We start from the raw sequence: 17,361 nt of genomic DNA on the forward strand, positions 1-17,361 counted from the left end.
ATTCACTCATGTTTGATAAAATATGATTTCCTAGGGACAGAAGCTGTCATTTTGTCAATAATTCACGAACACCATGTGCCAGGCACATCAGTGGATAAACCAGCCATTGGCACTCATGCCTGATAACGGGGCAGTGGGGGGGGGGTCACAAAGTTTTATCATTTTATCACATAAGCAATGTATGTCAGTTCCAGGGCACTTAGAGTTCAAATATAGATAAAAAGTATCTTAAAATGGAAATAAAATTACTCTAATAGTTCCATACAGATAGTAAGTACACATTTGAGGTAGGGAATATCTCCATATTGGGGGTGGGAGTTTTCTCTGACTTGGCTTGGTGCCTCTTGCTGAATCAATTAAGAAAAGAATCAGTTATCGGGATGGACACTATTTGATGTAGAGGAAGATTACTTTCCTTTCTTGCTATGGCTTTACAACTTGCTTGTCGTTTCCCATTTGACAATAAAGGGGGACTTGTTTCCACTTTAGAACGTAGTTTTGAGAGTGGCCTTTTCCAACTAGCTTCATCCTAAACGCGAAATGCTTTTGCTGCTTAAGCTCAAACCAAGAGGCTCTAAAGGTGTCTTTGGTAGCAGTTTCTGAGTACTGGGCAGATACTACCTGCCTCAGAACCACTACATTCCTCTAAGGATATTTAATTAAGCCCTCTTTGAAATAAAAATAAGAAGTGGGATTGCAGACCTCACCGTAAACACCGACTTTTAATAATGAAGTATATGAGGCTAGGAGATGCCTCAGTGGATGAAGGCACACTGCCAGGCCTGATGACCCGAGTTTGGTCCCCAGAACCTACAGGGTCTAAGGACAGAATGCACTCCAAGTTATCCTCTGACTTCTATATGTACGTACACACACACACACACACACACACACACACACACACACACACACACACCCCATACGTAAACAAACTGAAATAGGTAAGATATTTGAATATAAAATAAAACAAAACCTGTGGGTCAGCGGATGGCTCAGCAGCTAATGTGCTGGCTGTGTAAGCCAGGAAACTTGTAATTGACCCCCAGAACTCACATAAAGGTAGAAGGAGAACTCCAACTTCACAGAGTTGTGCTTCGACCTTCTCAAGTGCATACAACCCCTCCATCGTGTACACACAAAAATAATAAGCAAAAACTAAGGAAAAAAAAAACAGACTCCTGTGTCCTTAGACATCCTATTTCATTTGGACTGGGGAATCTGTGCTTCCGGCTCTTATTTTTGCCTTATTATAGAGCTATAAAGCTTTACAACTCCATACATTTTGTCATAATCTAGAATGCCATTGCTTCAAGTATGAAAGGGAACACCTGTCACCTCCAAGAGTTACCTCACTTTCCTGGGTATAATACCTTCCCCAGCAACAACTGACCTGCTTTCTGTCACTGTATTTTACTTTGCCTTTTCTAGGGCTCATGTGAGAAGAGGCCTCTAATACAATGTATTTATCTGGCTGTTTTTTTTTTCTCCCAACATAATTATTTTGTGATGCTCCATGCCGTGTTTGTCGGTAGTTCAATCCCTTTTATTCACAAGGGTCTGTATTTTTTAAAAGTCTGTCATCAGCTTCTTCCACTAGCCTGGTGTGCAAGTCCCTGATGGCGGATGGCCCTGAGAGCACCCTCTTTTTCCCAGGAGCCTTGTCTAAAGAGGTGTGGTATGAGACATGGGCTGACATGAGCTGCCCTCTCGAAAACATCTCTTTAAGGAACAACCTTTCAGGTTATTGTTGTGTCTGGCAAGCTCAATGCAGGTGACAGAGTTTGCTGTAGCTTAGAACAGGGGTTCCCCAGAATGCCAGGTGACAGAGTTTGCTGTGGCTTAGAACAGGGGTTCCCCAGAGTGCCAGGTGACTAGAGTTTGCTGTGGCTTTAAACAGGGCTTCCCAAGAATGCAAGTTGTGGGCTGGAGAGATGGCTCAGAGGTTAAGAGCACTGACTGCTCTTCAAAAGGTCATGAGTTCAATTCCCAGCAACCACATGTTGGCTCACAACCATCTATAATGAGATTTGTATACATAATAAATAAATAAATCTTTAAAAAAAAAAAAGAATGCAAGTTGTCCGTGCTGTGTCTGCAGCCCACAGCTACCACCTAAACAATGCTTTAGACCTTGGAAAGCACTAAAATTCACAAATACCCTTCTTTCGGGTCCTTGCTACTCTCCAGTTTATTTCTGTTTATGGTCATTTGCTTTCTTCATTTATTCTCATACTAAAATTCCCCCAACATGTGTGAACATTTTACCTTTCTGTTTGGCCCCATTTCTATCACCTCAGAAATCAAGGATGTCTTTAGGCTGACTGAGGTACCTCAAAGGCCAATAGTGAGCTACACATTAGCTTAGTGGCCACAAAGACCCATGTGTGGTATGCCCTGTACTTAAGCAAAGCGGAAGTAACCACTCAGCCTGTTGAGACTGTGGCAGCCCTGAGACTATGGCTTTAGTTGCGGAGGGGTTTTACTTCTCTGTCAGTGTCCCTGGCCCCGACTGAGCACTGAATTTGAGTGGGAGCAGCTGAGCTGGCTGCATTCCAAGTATTTGCTCTGACTCCAACCGCTTTTCTCTGCCCTCTGAAGCAGCTGGTCGGTCAGGGTCAAAGACTGCAGGCTGAGGCCCACAGCATTGCTCAAGGCCAACTCATGACCTTATGGTTTCAACATTTCCAAATCCACAGCTTAGTGGAGAGCGCGCCCTTTGGCCTTCTGTTTACTGTGACGTCCCTCTGTCATACAGGAGTTCTTGGTGTTTTTTTTGTTACTGCTCTCTCCCTGGGCTCTTGCTGTGGCCTTGATGCCTGTGGTCAGATAGCCTTACTTGCTCATAGTCTGCAATGTCAGTATGCATGCACAACTCCAAGTAAGCTTGTTAACTCTTTGAAGCAAAATTTTAATGGAGAACCTCCACACAGATAAAGTTCATTTCATAGGGGTGACCCTTGTGGTCATAGCTGTTTTCCCAGCCATTCGGTCAGAAATTCCATCCTGTGGTAAAGCAACCCACCGTACTATTTAAATTTTATTTTAAGTAATTATTTGGAGGTGAGAAACAGACTTGGATTTGGGCCTAACTTGATTTCTGAGGATCTGATTGACCTGAGCAACTCTGATGTTACCTCAAACTTTAATGTCCGCTAACTTTTTTCCCTTCTCCAAATGTTATTATTTTTAGGTTGTTAAACACAGCAAGTTTCAAGCTTTTGACTGGGGAAGCAGTGACAAGAATTATTTTCATTACAACCAGGTAAAACTTTTCATTAAAATGGACTTTGAGAGCTCACCAGGGAAGGCAGCCTTGGCTCCCCAGAGCTCAGGTGGGCTCAGCTGATGGGGGATTCTTCTTGGCGGCAGATTGCCTAGGCAGGGTGTTCCCTCGGTCCACTCAGATCTTTCCAGATCTGCCAGTGATGGGATGGCCCAGATCTCCTGTCCCCATCCTTTCTGGCTGTAGATAAGGGGTCATTGTCCTTCAGTAGGAACATAAACATACCCTTTAGAACCAAAGCTGTTGCCAGCTTGCTAGAGGGGAGCCCTCAGACATATTACATGGCTTAAGCCCTTTCTTCTCGGTGCAAATAAAATGTCCACTTTTTTGAGCACTGAGTTGCCTAAAGTATGAGACCCCTTTTCTCTACTTTTCTTAATTCTCGAGATAGCCCATGTCTGTGGTTGAAAATTTAGAAAATTGACGCATGGAGGATTTGTGTGGCTTCTCTTTCATTCAGAGGGAGAATGACCCCACAGCCCCTCCCTGCTCAGTTGACTCAACAGCTTTGCCTCTACATCTGGGAAAACTGACACTCACTGGAGATTAAATCGTCCCTACAGGGCAGCAGAGGGCAACATCTCCACAGCTCCAATTTCCCCTGTAATGACTACCCCCAAAATATAATGAAAGCAATTGTCAAAATGTATTTTTTGTTTGTTTTAGGTTCAGATCAGACTTAGAGATGTTTGTTTTCCAATGCACTTACTACAATTTAAAGATTATAACAAGAAAAATTGCAAAGCTTTCTATGATTCTTTTTCTCTCTCCCTTGTAGAGTAATCCTCCCATGTACGACATGAAAAACATGTCTGTACCCACTGCTTTGTGGAGCGGAGGCCGGGACTGGCTGGCAGACACCAGCGACGTCAATATCTTGCTGACCGAGATCCCCCACTTGGTGTACCACAAGCACATCCCTGAGTGGGAGCATCTGGATTTTCTCTGGGGGTTGGATGCCCCCTGGAGGGTTTATGATGAAATGATCAGTATAATGAGAAAGTACCAGTGAATGCCAGGCTTGTTATACATACCCCTCAGGAGGGGAAGAAAGATGTTTGCTTAATTTTTGGACAATACCTGTGTTTTCTTTGCCTAGATCTTTGGTATTTTATGTGCAGGCAAATGATGACTTGGAAGATGCCTACTGCTCTCTGGTTAGTGAGGAGCATGCTTGCTGTCTTGTGCTTAATTGTGACTGCAAACGACTAACAAACCAGTGTCACAAGCCGTAATGCCTTTTTAAGCCTTTAGAAAGTATGAGTGAGACGTGAAAAAGCCATTGTGATAATTTTTGTTTACTTTTTATGATTGTTTTTGGTGTTCATGTGTTGTAGGTGTGTGTGTGTGTGTGTGTGTGTGTGTGTGTGTGTGTGTGTGTGTGTGTGTGTGTGTGTGTTGTGTGCTTGCCAGACTTGCTTGTGTGGAGGTAAGGGCTTGTATCCAGGATGTCCTCCTCGGTTATTTTCCATCTTATTTTTTGGGACGGGGTCTCTCTCACTGAACCTGAAGCTCACCATTTCAGCTAGATTGGTTGGCCTGTGAGCCTGCCGGATCTGCCTGTCTCTACCTGCCGCCTCACCAATGCTTGGGTCACAGGAGCCTGGTGCCCCACTCGGCATTCTTACATTGATTCTAGGGACTGGAACTCAGGTTCTTCTGCTTGTGTTGCAAGCACCTTCCCCATGGACCACCATTTCCTCAAACCCTCCCTGTGGACCACCATCTCCTCCCCATGGACCACCATCTCCTCAAACCCTCTGTAATTTGAGAGCCACTCAATTTGTATTCCCACCCATCTCAAGTGAACACACACAGGATATGACAAGCTAGCCAGGTACTTGGGAGACCAAGGCAGGAAGGCTGCTGTGAGATTTAGGGCTCATCTAGAAAGTGAGACTTTGTCTCAAGAAAACCAAAGACATTTGGGAATTAGCAGCAGCAGCAACAACAACAACAACAAACCAAAAACCAAAACAACAACAACAAGCCAAAAACCAAAACAACAACAACAAACCAAAAACCGAAACAACAACAAACCAAAAACCATAACAACAACAACAACAACAACAACAACAAACCAAAAACAGAAACCCAAACCCAAAGTCCTCAGTTCCTATCTCTTTGCCTTAGAGGGCTTTCCAGCCGAGTGTTCCTGTGCTTACCTATGCAAACATTTTTCATGTGTTTATGCACTAGCTACCCAGTCAAATCCAGTGTCATCCCAACTTCTCCAGGAGCAGTCTCCCTTCAGTTTTATCAGACTTCAGTAACAAGCATTTAGCAAAATATTTGGGTCTTCCAGGCTAAACCCCTCTACTCCCTCCAAAAGCCCAGGATCTTGAAAAGCAGTTTGCACTGATTTAAAAAAAAAATCTGTTGTAAATCCTTGAAGATTGATACAATATACTGCGTTTGTTCTGTTGTGTGTGTAATTGGGTCACTTTCCTGTGAAGCAGCATTCTGTAGAGGGACAAACTACTAATTTTCCAGAAGTGGATGTGACTGCAGTGACAGTGCCTGCGTGAAGCCCAAACTGGCTGCCTTTGGCAAGCGTCCTAATTCATTTTCACACAAGTGAACTTTCAGACAAAGTTCAGCCTAGGACTTTCGCTTTGGGAGCTAGTGGTGTACACACTGTGTTTTAGTGACTCTGCTTTGCACCCATGTGCTGGACACCCATGTCTGTCTGCTTTGCTTGCAACGATGTCACTATTGTCAGCTGGAAAGTTGTTAAGCTTTCTGACCTAGTTTCCTTAGATGCAATGGTATGACTTGATATCAGCTCATACATGTTTTAGGTTGATACAACTTGGTAATATTTTAAAGGTTTCTATGTAAATGTTTCAATAAACCTCAGCCTCACAGGCCTGAAAGATGGTGTGGTGGTATTTACTTTTTAATGGCTAGCCTATACTTTTCCTTTTGGCAGGACACAGAGTTTTCTTTCTCTACTTTCACCCCTAGCACTGGAAACCTCTCTTACATAGTCCATGAACAATTTGGGGAAGAGAAAGGGCCCAGAGCCTAAAGAGAGCTGGGGCTGGTTGCCTGGCCCGTGCTAGGGAGGCTCTGAGTGCAGACCAGGCAACACTAAAGCCCTTCCCCAAGCTATGGGTAGCTGCAGGCAGAAGCTTGCACTACCTGCCACCTCCTTCCTTGAACAGACGAGGCAAATGAAGCCAGCAGAGACAGTTCCTGCCTTAGTGCCTAAACAAACAAACAAACAAACAAAAACAAAACAACAACAACAAACAAACAAACAAAACCACATCAGCGGACTCAAACTATTCTTAGTTACTGGGAATGCACCATTGCTCATCTTTGCGTGCTGAGTCCAACAAAGCCTTCATTATAGTGACCATATGTGGATGGACACAATAGGTACATGCTTTGATTTACATAAACACCTACATAGGTCCAAAGACTGCTATAACCTCTGTGTGCTTTTTTCCTGGCAGCCTCAGAACTGAAGTAGAGAAAGCAGGGAGTCACCCTCCTCCCTGACCACAGGTCTGCCCGCTCGCACAAGGAGCTCTGGTTTTTTTTTTTTCCCTTCGACCAAGGCAAACTGGCTTTGCCAATGAAGTATAGAGCCAAAAGAAATGGGCAGAGGGCTGGAATTGCTAGCTGTCATTTCCCCCAGAAGTGTGGCCAACACGCTGGAGAGTGACTTGGTTTGGCCAGCTGCAGTTGCTGATCAAGGGCCTCCCAGGTAGCCACGAGTTTTCTACCGTCTACTTTTCTCTCTGTCTTTGCACTGAGAACTTTTCTTTAGAGAAGTAGGTGGTTTACAGGCGCAGACACCACACAGTTGCTCTGGTCACACTGGCTTTCATGGCCTGTTGGCTTCCATTTGTAGTCTCCTGTCCTGGATGCATAAACCTTTGTTGCCGACATTCCCCTACCCCGCCCACCCCCGACCCAGGCCTAAGGAGCAGCTTTGTGTATTCTAGGCAAGCACTCCACTACTGAACCGTATTTCCATTCTGACTTAGTTAATCTTTTTTTTTTAATTTTTTAAATACATTTTTATTAATTTATACATATTACATCTCAGTTGTTAGCCCATCCCATGTATCCTCCCATTCCTCCCTTCCTCCCACTTCCCCCCTACTCCCCTCCCCTCCCCTAAGTCTGTGTCTGAGGGGGACCTCCTCCCCCTGAATATGCTCATACGGTATCAAGTCTCTCCTTGGTGACCTCTTATCTTTCCTCTGAATGCCACCAGGCATCTCCGTCCAAGGGACATGTTCAAATATGGGGCACCAGAGTTTGTGTGAAAGTTAGATCTCCTTCTCCACTCAACAGTGGAGAAAGCCTACTACACAACAGGGACATATGCTCAACCATGTTCATAGCTGCCTTATTCATAATAGCCAGAACTTGGAAACAACCTACGTGTCCCTCTATAGAAGAATGGATAAAGAAACTGTGGTACATTTACACTATGGAATACTACTCAGCTATTAAAAACAAGGAATTTTCAAAATTTGTGGACAAATGGATTGAACTAGAAATTGTCATAATGAGTGAGTTCACACAGAAGCAAAAAGAGCTAAATGGTATATACTCACTTATATCGAGACACTAGTCCAAGGTGTACGTCCCCATGAAAAACTGTACCTACCAGAATAGTGGGTAAGAGGGGAGGACATCCTATTGAAACTTTAGGTGTGAGAAGCCTGGGAGAAAGAGGAAATGGAAGGACCCAGTGGGTCCTGGAAAACTACAGGCGAGTCTGGGCCCTGGGGCCCTCCGCAAACTGTGGCAACAGCCAAGGAAAAAATAGGCAGTAAAAACCTTGAACCCCTACCCGGACTAGCCGATGACTTAGTTAATCTTGTACCTGTGAGTTGGGACTCACCCTCTGACAGTTTGGCAGGACACTCCCGAGTCTTTTCAACTGGCCAGGAGAGGGCGTCTGATACCCGCCAGCTGCAGTGGCAGGCAGTTGGCAAGTCCTATGTTGAGCAGAATGGAAAGATCTCCACAAGCCTGCAGCCCACAGAGTGGAAAAGTTAAGTATTCGATTTCCGTGGGATTCTTGCCCTGTAGCCTTTTGGCTGAGATGAAGTGTCTTATTATCTGTCTATTTGTGGTCCTTCTCTAAAGTGTATTCCTTCCTCTGAGGAAATAAATGAAGAGTGGAGAATGAAGAGGAGGGAAAAAAAAATACCGTTTTTTCATCACAATGGAGAATGGGGGAGGAGGGAAAGCAACTGTTCTCATCTCCACAAGAGGGCGCTCTTGACTTTGTTGTGAATCTTGCCAGCCATCCACCCACACTTCTTGGTTTTTTGTTTTTGAGACTCTCACTGCACCCACGCTGACCTGGAATTTACAGTCCTCCTGACTCCCCTTCCGAATTCGGGGATTAAAAGTTTGCATCACTAAACCCAGCTCCTACAACAGCTTTTAAAGAAAGCTTTGGCAGTTCCCTTTGGAACTTTCCTGAAGTGTCATGAGCCACTTAGTAATTTGCTAATGGGTAGGGCTGTGGCTGTGGTAATTTCTACCCAGGATAATAATTAGTTGTTATACAATGGATATCATCTGAAATGGTTTCAAGGAATAGCTGTCCACCCAAATGCGACTTTAAAATAAAAATTGGGTGTGGGCAGTGGGTGGGTAGGAAATAGAGAAGGCTTTAATAGAGGACTCACATTATTCAGAAGTGCCAAAGTTGATTTATTTCATTGTCAAATAATGAAGATTTTTTTGTGTGTGTTTGTGACCACTAAAGATGTTGATTTCATAAATGAAGACACTTGAAATGGACAGTAAATTGATGTTTTGTCGTTTTAAAGAATGATTGGTACTTATTTTGTACCTGAGTGTTTTGCTTGCATGTAAGTCCATCTCATGCGTTCATTGCCCAAGGAGGCCAAGAGAGGGCAGATACACGACAGCTGGAGTTGCAGGCACTTGTTAGTGTTCATGTGAGTGCATGAGGCTGAGCCCGGTTTGAACAGGAATCTTTTTCAAGAACAGTCAGTGCTTTTAAATGCTGAACCAATTCTCTAGCCCTTATCATCTATTCTGTATATATATATATATATATATATATATATATATATATATGAGAGAGAGAGAGAGAGAGAGAGAGAGAGAGAGAGAGAGAGAGAGAGAGAGAGAGAGAGATTTTAAGACCAGACGCCACTCAGATTTCTTGTGATGCCTGAAAGGAGACTTAAGGAAGCAACTATTCTGATGAAAAGTGTAAGTCATCATTCAACAGTATTTGCAGTGCTGTATTAGGTGCAGATTTCAAGTCCAATTCCAAACTAGTCAAGTGAAACTTTTTGTGTCAATTACATTATAAAAATGTACTTTTCGTGCTTTAAGCTATGTGTTCTCGGGTTTTTAAGCCTTCTCCTGAATCTTCTATGACTGTGGCAACCTGTTTGGTGGGGGAAGAGTTGCGGCTGGAGTGGAGACATTTTTCTTTCTTTTACAGGCAAGGTGTGCCTTTTTGATTAGGAACAACTGTGTATGTCTGCTTCAGAGAGGTAGTGGTAGTTCCAACAGCATGGACAGTACTGACATGTACAACATGATAGATCGAAGCCATTAGCATGTCAAGGTTAATTTATGGGCTCTGACTCTTTTGAAAAAATTACTGCAGAAAAAGCAGCTTCGATGTTCTTTTTGAGAGCAAGCCTCGCTAAGGGCTGATGCTGAGCTCAGCTGTTGGTTCAGCTGTAATTTACTGTTTAGCCTGAGCTGTTCTTGACATATCTGAGATGGAATCTTTAAATCCTTCATCTTTTAAATGCGAGGTCACAGTATGATTTTTAAGAGATAATTCATCCCTTCAGGTCTTGCTGCTGATCTCTGATCTCGAAAGAGAGTGGTTTCAGTCAGATAGCTGTCCAAATCATCCCACCTGGGAAAGAAAAAAAATCACTGAACTCATTTAAAAAGAGATAGTTAACAACAGGCTTTGCTAGCTACATGCTCTATTGGTTGGGGCTGCCCAAAGAGTTTTGGTTGGTTGGTACCAAATAACTTTGAGACTGAGTTAATTGTGTTTGGACTCTGAGAATAACTGAAGGGGAAAGGATTCCTGGCTCTGAAGGCTCTCAGAGGACTCAGGCCAGGATGAAAATGATAAAAAGGAAGTCTTAACCAAATGGAAAAATACAAGACACAGTGTGGCCAATGTGAAATCATAAAACAGCCATTCTTGTGGGCAAGTGTTCCTGAATATGAGACCCAAACTGCATCTACCACTGTTCAAAATAAATACATAAAAATTGATAAATATAGAAATACAGAAACATTTTTTTTTAATCTTCAAACTTGAGTTGATATCATCTCTAATGAACTGCAGTATCTTTTGGGCATGCTCTACATACAGGGTACTATGTTTAGGATGGGTGGGAGTTGGAGGTCAGTGACAAAGTGGGTTCTTGGTATGTAGGTATCCTGGTTCCTCTGTACTTCACATAGAGATAAGGAGTAAGGGAGTGGTAGCTGGAGAGAGGAGGGGGAAGGGGCGGATTTTCTTGGCTTTGTGGAAATAAGCCCTAGGATCTGTACTCTAAAGACTCCACTCACTTAGAAACTGTAACGTTTTTGAGTCTGCAGAAAGTCTATGAGGAGGAGGCTCGGCAAATTCAAGACTACGCTTCACCTTAGCAAATGCCGTGCGTGACTCAACTTAGTTCAGATTCATTCACTCCTGTTTAGTCTCCTGGTATATTATGCCTGCTTCTTTGGCATCAGGCTGCGAAGCTTTTAACCAAGAGACTCCTTGAGATGGTTGCATCTCTGTGTTGGACACAGTATCTGTCCCAGGAGGCTCACAGGCAGGGACCACAAGAGGACAGTCGTTCTTCAACAGGCCTTGAGGAGCAGGGGCAAGGAGACAGGGCATCCTGAAGGCCTGGCTCCCAGGTTTTGCTTCACAGGGGACGTGGAGACCACAGGGCATGTGGAGACCAATGATGTCACTGAAATAGCATGAGCATGAGTTGGTTTGGGTCAGAAATACAATGTCATAGCAGCAGAGATAATAGTTAAATGCAAATCAAGCCATACCACCCACCTCGTACAGTGTGCAAACAAACCCAGAACATGCAGGCAGGACAATGAAAGCAAAAGCAAAGAACAGTGTGTGTCTGACAGAAACCCGGGTACATCTGATGACCATAGCACATTTGTAACTCTGGGATCGTAAGCTCTGCTGGTCCCATTGGAACCTTGAATGGCCCAAATTAAAGGAGTTGATTTTTTTTCCCCCTTTAAATCAACCAACCTCAAACTTTCCTCTCATCTCTGGGGTGTGCATCAAGTGGAGTACCACATTTATCAGGGATGAGAAGGACGAAAGTTCCTACATGTGGGGATGGAGACAGCATGGGCTTATAAGAGGAATTAGGGAGTTTAACTGGAAGAAACTCATCAACAGAGAGGCCAGAGAGCTCCCACTCACTGTTTTGCCACCCGGAGAAGCAGTAGAAACTCTCTCCTCTTTTTTTTTTGTGCATTGTCTGTCAAGATGCTCAGAGCTACTTCTTAACCCTGTCTCATCAATGGCAGATACACAGCCAAGGGTAGTTAGCTTCCCTGGCATGCTGGAGCCTTTCCTTTCCTTTCTTTTCTTTTCCTTTCCTTGCCTTGCCTTCCTTTCTTTCTTTTTCTTATTTTTGAAGACTTTAGTAAGTTTATAGTTTTTTTCTTTAAAACATTAGCATCAAGGCATTAGGTATTATTGTGGTTTTTTTCTAACAAAGTATATTTTAGTAGCTTCTCTGCCTTCTCATTTCCTCTATTCCCCATTTCTTTACCTCCCCAGAATCTGCCTTGTAAATGTCCCCAGTCTCTTTTCTGTTTTTATGTTACATATGTCCTTTTGGCCTCCACACCTTCCTCAGCCTCCCCCTTTTGGCCCCCTTTCTATGTTTTTAGGCTTCATCTCCATTTACCCACCATTTATGTACATATACATGTACATTACAAATTAGGACCTATATATGAGGGACAACATGTACTTGTTATCTTCGGAGTTTGTATCAACTTGTTTAATGTTACACTTTCCAGTTCTAGCCAGACTCCTGCAAATCCCATGAAGTTAATTTTTCTTTACAGCCAAATCAAATTCAGTTGTATGTACATATCACATTTTCATCGCTCGGTCATCTGCTGATGGACATCCAGATTGGTTTCATTTTTTTGCTATTATGACTAGAGCAGGAATGAACATGGATGGACAAGGATCTCCATGGTAGTGTTAGAAAAATAATATTCCTTCCTAGTGAGAAGCCACTCCATATACTTAGAAATGGAGGGAGAATTTAAATAGTATTTGTCTGGCTGGGCTAACCCCTTAGCAAGAGCCAGCTTCCAACACAAGACTTTGTTAGCTTTTATATATATGTGTATGTATACACACACACACACACACACACACACACACACACACACACACACACTCATTTTACATACTCTGCCATCCTTAAATTTCTTTCAGGTCTGGCCCCAGGCTACACTTTGAGCAATTTAAACAGAGGCAGGAGACTGCAAGTCTGGCTGCTTAGGCAGATAGGAGATTTACACAGCAAGGATATTACACATTGTCAGAATTATTTTAAGTAAACCATTATTATTCTTTTTCAAACAGTTGATACCAAGGATCACCTTGTCCATGTGACAGAATTATGTTTTTCTTGATACGAGCGTAGGGGACTTAATGGCAGAACAGAACTTAATGGTGGCTGTGCCCCTACACATGAGCTCTGAAGATAACTTCAGAGTTTTCTTTTTGGAATGGAAATCAGGGCTTCATAGCTGGTCATAAGTCACCCAGCTCCCTCCTTTGTCATGGCAACCAGAGACCAATGGCTGGTCAATCTGTAGAGTAAGCGTGTATATTCTAGCATCCTAATTTTCCCTTATCTTGAGCAGGCCTGGTTGGCAGACTACTTATCTTTAGTGTATTTTGAAAGCAGCATCCTTTAGCTAAATTAGTCTGGGGTGACTAAATGTTTCCCACACAAACCCTTTATAGTGCCTGTTTTATCACTACCATATATGGTACTTTTGATCTGAGACAACTCCCCACTGATTTCCATAATAGCCCTTATAAATTTTTTGGAGGCTGCTGTATGGCCATAAGCAACAGTTTAGGGGCCTTGGAGAATGAATAAGAATTTGCATTTTCCTTTATCAGTGGTAATAGGTAGTCTGGGACGCCTACCAAGTATGTGTGTGTGTGTGTGTGTGTATGTGTGTGTGTGTGTATGGATGTATACATGGATGTATACACCCACACACTAAACATTTTTATACCATAAACACATACACACACCTGGATATATATTTATTCTATATTTTTACAATATGTGTTTGTTCCTTATAACACATCCTTTTATCTTTTCTTCTTGTAAGTAATCTCATTTGAATTTATTTCCACACATCTTAGTAGTCACCTGTGAAGTACAGCGCTAAAGCGATATGTGTGCTATTTTCTTTGGTTGTGTGTGTGTTAAGCCCTTAGCTCTAGAGCTGTAAAACCCCTGTAATGGGAACACTGCCTCCTTCCTGAGAAATGTGGGAGCCAGCTGTTGCCTGGCAGGGAGGAGGCAGCTGTTAAGGTCCACATTTTTTCAGGGCTTACAGCAGGTTCCTAGGGTCACTATGCCAGCTTCCAGCAGAGTAGATCCGCGGTAAAGACACACATTCAAGACAGAAACACTGGAAGAATGTCCCTGGCTTTCCTCTGGGGTCTCTTGTGCCATGTCAGCCACTTGGGGCACATGAAGAGGCAGATTTCGGTGCTGGTCTTCCTGGGGACTTTCCCTGAACATAATACTGACCCCCTGTGCTCACTCCCTTGCTCCACGGTCCCAGTGTCTGAGAGGGTGTTCAGAAATTGAGGAGTAGGGAAAAATTGAAGTCCAGTAAAAAGTCGGAGCCTAGGGGACCTCCAAGGAAATGGCGGGAGATGGGACATGTTGCACATCTCTCCTGCCTCCAGGGAGGTTGTAGGGATTCATAGATCACTCCCTCCACTGGGCTTTGGGGTGTTTTGGCCCAACGGAGTGGCCCTTGGTGGGTGTAAAAGCCAGCATCCTCCGTTCTTCATCCTAGAGCAAAGGCTCAGAGTGGCTGCCCTCTTTCTGGACTGCTGTCTTGCAGGATATGGTTCTTGTTCAAGGCACCTCGGCTTCAAGGTAGCGGAGGGTGGTCCGCGCCTACGGGCTGTGAGCCTGGCTACTCTTTTTAGCGGAGGACGCCGGGTTCACCCTCCATAAAGAAGTTAATCGCTATTTGCAGCGCATCCACTAGCAGCACCGCGGAGTGAGACGCGCACATACAAAGATCTTCAAGATGTAGAATACATCTTCACACAGTTAAATACGGACATTTTTAAAAAACCAGGACATTCTGCTTTGGTTGTGAAACAGCACTTTCTGGGAGCGATGAACACAGTGGTTTACAGCGGTGATGGCGGGGGAATTGTTCCAAGGCAGAATTTCTCATTCCTGTGTCAATAGTACGCCAGCTGAAAAGTCAGCAAATAATTCTTCGTGCCTGGGGACCGGCTTTAAGGGCTCCTGCATTCATTAAGAGGCGAGTTGATGCAGCTATGAACCAGGGCATAGACAGCAACCAAACTCACAATTCTAGTTATTTAAGCAAGATTTTGTAGTTGGGAAGGGAGGGAGGGAAAGGAGGGAAGGGAAGCTGACATCACTGGGGGGCGGGGCCGCAGTCTTAAGAAAAGTCGGCGCCCCGACTGGGGAGACAGCAACTGTGGGGCACAGTCTCATCATGGGCAGCCACAACGTTTCGGAGCTCCAAGACCTGGGCTGTCCCAGCCAGTTGCTCCTGCAGCCCCTCTGGGACACCATGAGGACCAGGGAGGCGTTTGCGCGCTCACCCTTTTTCCCAGTCGTCTTTGCTATCATCACTTACGTGGGCTTCTGCCTCCCATTCGTGGTGCTGGACATGCTGTGTCCCTGGGTGCCCACCCTGCGACGCTACAAGATTCACCCCGACTTCTCGCCGTCAGCGAGGCAGCTGCTGCCCTGCCTGGGGCTGACACTCTATCAGCATCTGGTGGTCGTGTTCCCGGTGACGCTGCTGCACTGGGCGCGCAGCCCCGTGCTCCTGCCGCGGGAGGCCCCCGAGCTCTTTCAGCTCCTGAGCCACGTCGTGATCTGCCTGCTGCTCTTCGACACCGAGATCTTCGCGTGGCACTTGCTGCACCATAAGGTGCCCTGGCTGTACCGCGCCTTCCACAAAGTGCATCACCAGAACGCATCATCCTTCGCGCTGGCGACGCAATACATGAGCGTCTGGGAGCTGATTTCTCTGACTTTCTTCGACGTGCTGAATGTCGCGGTGCTTCAGTGCCACCCACTCACCATCCTCACGTTTCACGTGGTTAACATCTGGCTGTCGGTGGAGGACCACTCAGGCTACGACTTTCCCTGGTCCACTCATAGACTTGTGCCCTTTGGCTGGTATGGGGGCGTGGCTCACCACGATCTGCATCACTCTCAATTTAACTGCAACTTTGCTCCTTACTTCACACACTGGGACAAACTGTTGGGCACTCTGAGGTCGGCGCCCCTCCCAGCGCGCCTGTCTGCCTGCGGTGGGCAATACTTGGACTCTGGAGAGCTGTGCAGTTCACATTTGAACCAGGAGAAGAAAAAGACTTGAGTTATTTTTTCAGAACTTAGTAAGTCTTTAAATAATGAACACTACTGTAAAATCTAATGTGTTTTTTGCATTCTGACAAAGTAATTTATATAATGTTTGTGTGTCAGTTTACTTGTAGTCTTGGTGTCAAATTTCAAATCATGCCAGTGTCATTGACCTTGGGACACAGTTTGATATTAGGCATGGTGTATCTGAATCATTATGACCTTCAGAGTGATTTGTTTGTAGAACCAAGACTTTCCTACGTATGAAATCGCACTGGAACTGGGCTAAACACATAGATTGATGGAAGACCTGATTTTGACTCTTTAAATGATCAGACTTGTTCCTGCTGGGCAGTGATCAAGGTTATATAGTATATTTTCTCTATTTTTGAATGGAATGATATATTTATATTGAAAGAGTTTTTAACTTGTATTTTAAAAATAAAAAGAACATGAACTAAACAAGTTCTGGCTCCTGTTAGACCTGATGGAAAAAAGCTAAAAAAAGAAGGGGAAGGAAAGAGTCTGGGCTGCTCAGTGTTCTTTGAAGCATTTACCAGTCCTGCCATGGGAAGAGGAATCTGGTGGTCCCTGTTGGGGTGGGGTGGGGAGGAGGATAGGGAAGAAGGCTCAGGATGTCTGACTGCTTTGATACAGAATGCTTTTTGGCTGGTTTTGACATAAGACACACATGATAGACTTATTCTGTGTATTGTTTTCATAGGGGATCGACATTGATTACTGTATTATTGGAGTGGTATGTGTAGGGCAATTAAGATACAGAGCAGCAGAGTAATATTTGTTTTCAGAAAACTTGATAGGTCAGGTTTGTGCATTAGCAAGGCTGATGGATTAAGCTCCCTTTTCAGGCAAGGTCCATTCTTAGCTAGGACAACTGACACTTAAGAGGCTGTCTCAGCAGCCTGGGGTTTTTGTTTTGTTTTGTTTTGTTTTTTTGTTTTTTAGTTTAGTTTATTTTCTTAATGAAGACACACATGCAAAGTATACAGCCCTTTCTTAACCAAGGGGTGAGAAATAAATTTCAGTCTTAGACCCCTTGTTTCATCATCTGTAAAAGGTGATGGTATGCAGATTGCATGTGAAAATTAGTATCAAGATAAAAGGAGGGAGCTGGGCTGCTCAGTAATAGAAATTATTGGCCATACAGATGCTGCCATCAAAATCCCACCTACCTGTAAGTTAGTTACTTTAATGTTAAATTGACGGTGTAGTTCACAAAGGATAAAGTTAAAAATGGGAGATGTCAGAAGTCTGCAACTTTGCATGTAATTGTAGGTTCATCATATATGAACCTAAATGTTGTTATTTGGGGTTAAAAGTCATCCAAATATGTACTCTCCAGTGTCTTGTCGGAGGAGATTCTTGGGAAATATCTTCAAATCTTTCAAGGGATGC

The 17,361-nt window shown here is 44.0% G+C and overlaps 2 protein-coding genes across 3 annotated transcripts in view; both read left to right on the top strand.

Moving 5' to 3' along the window:
- LIPA (lipase A, lysosomal acid type) overlaps positions 1 to 6,159 on the top strand; it is a 32,914-nt gene extending 26,755 nt beyond the window's left edge. For both annotated transcript variants that reach the window (XM_084772237.1, XM_084772238.1), the window contains 2 exons: positions 3,191 to 3,262; positions 4,062 to 6,159. In XM_084772237.1, the coding sequence (XP_084628363.1) occupies positions 3,191 to 3,262; positions 4,062 to 4,295 (306 nt within the window). In that variant the 3' untranslated portion in view covers positions 4,296 to 6,159. The remainder of the gene's footprint in view (positions 1 to 3,190; positions 3,263 to 4,061) is intronic.
- An 8,866-nt stretch (positions 6,160 to 15,025) lies between these two features.
- CH25H (cholesterol 25-hydroxylase) lies at positions 15,026 to 16,410 on the top strand. Its single transcript, XM_084768910.1, has one exon. The coding sequence runs from the start codon at positions 15,065 to 15,067 to the stop codon at positions 15,959 to 15,961; it is 897 nt and encodes a 298-aa protein (XP_084625036.1). The 5' UTR covers positions 15,026 to 15,064; the 3' UTR covers positions 15,962 to 16,410.
- Positions 16,411 to 17,361: the final 951 nt, after the last annotated feature.

Source organism: Acomys minous, assembly GCF_964271855.1.
Source record: "Acomys minous genome assembly, chromosome: 2".
Classification (NCBI taxonomy): Eukaryota; Metazoa; Chordata; class Mammalia; order Rodentia; family Muridae; genus Acomys; species Acomys minous.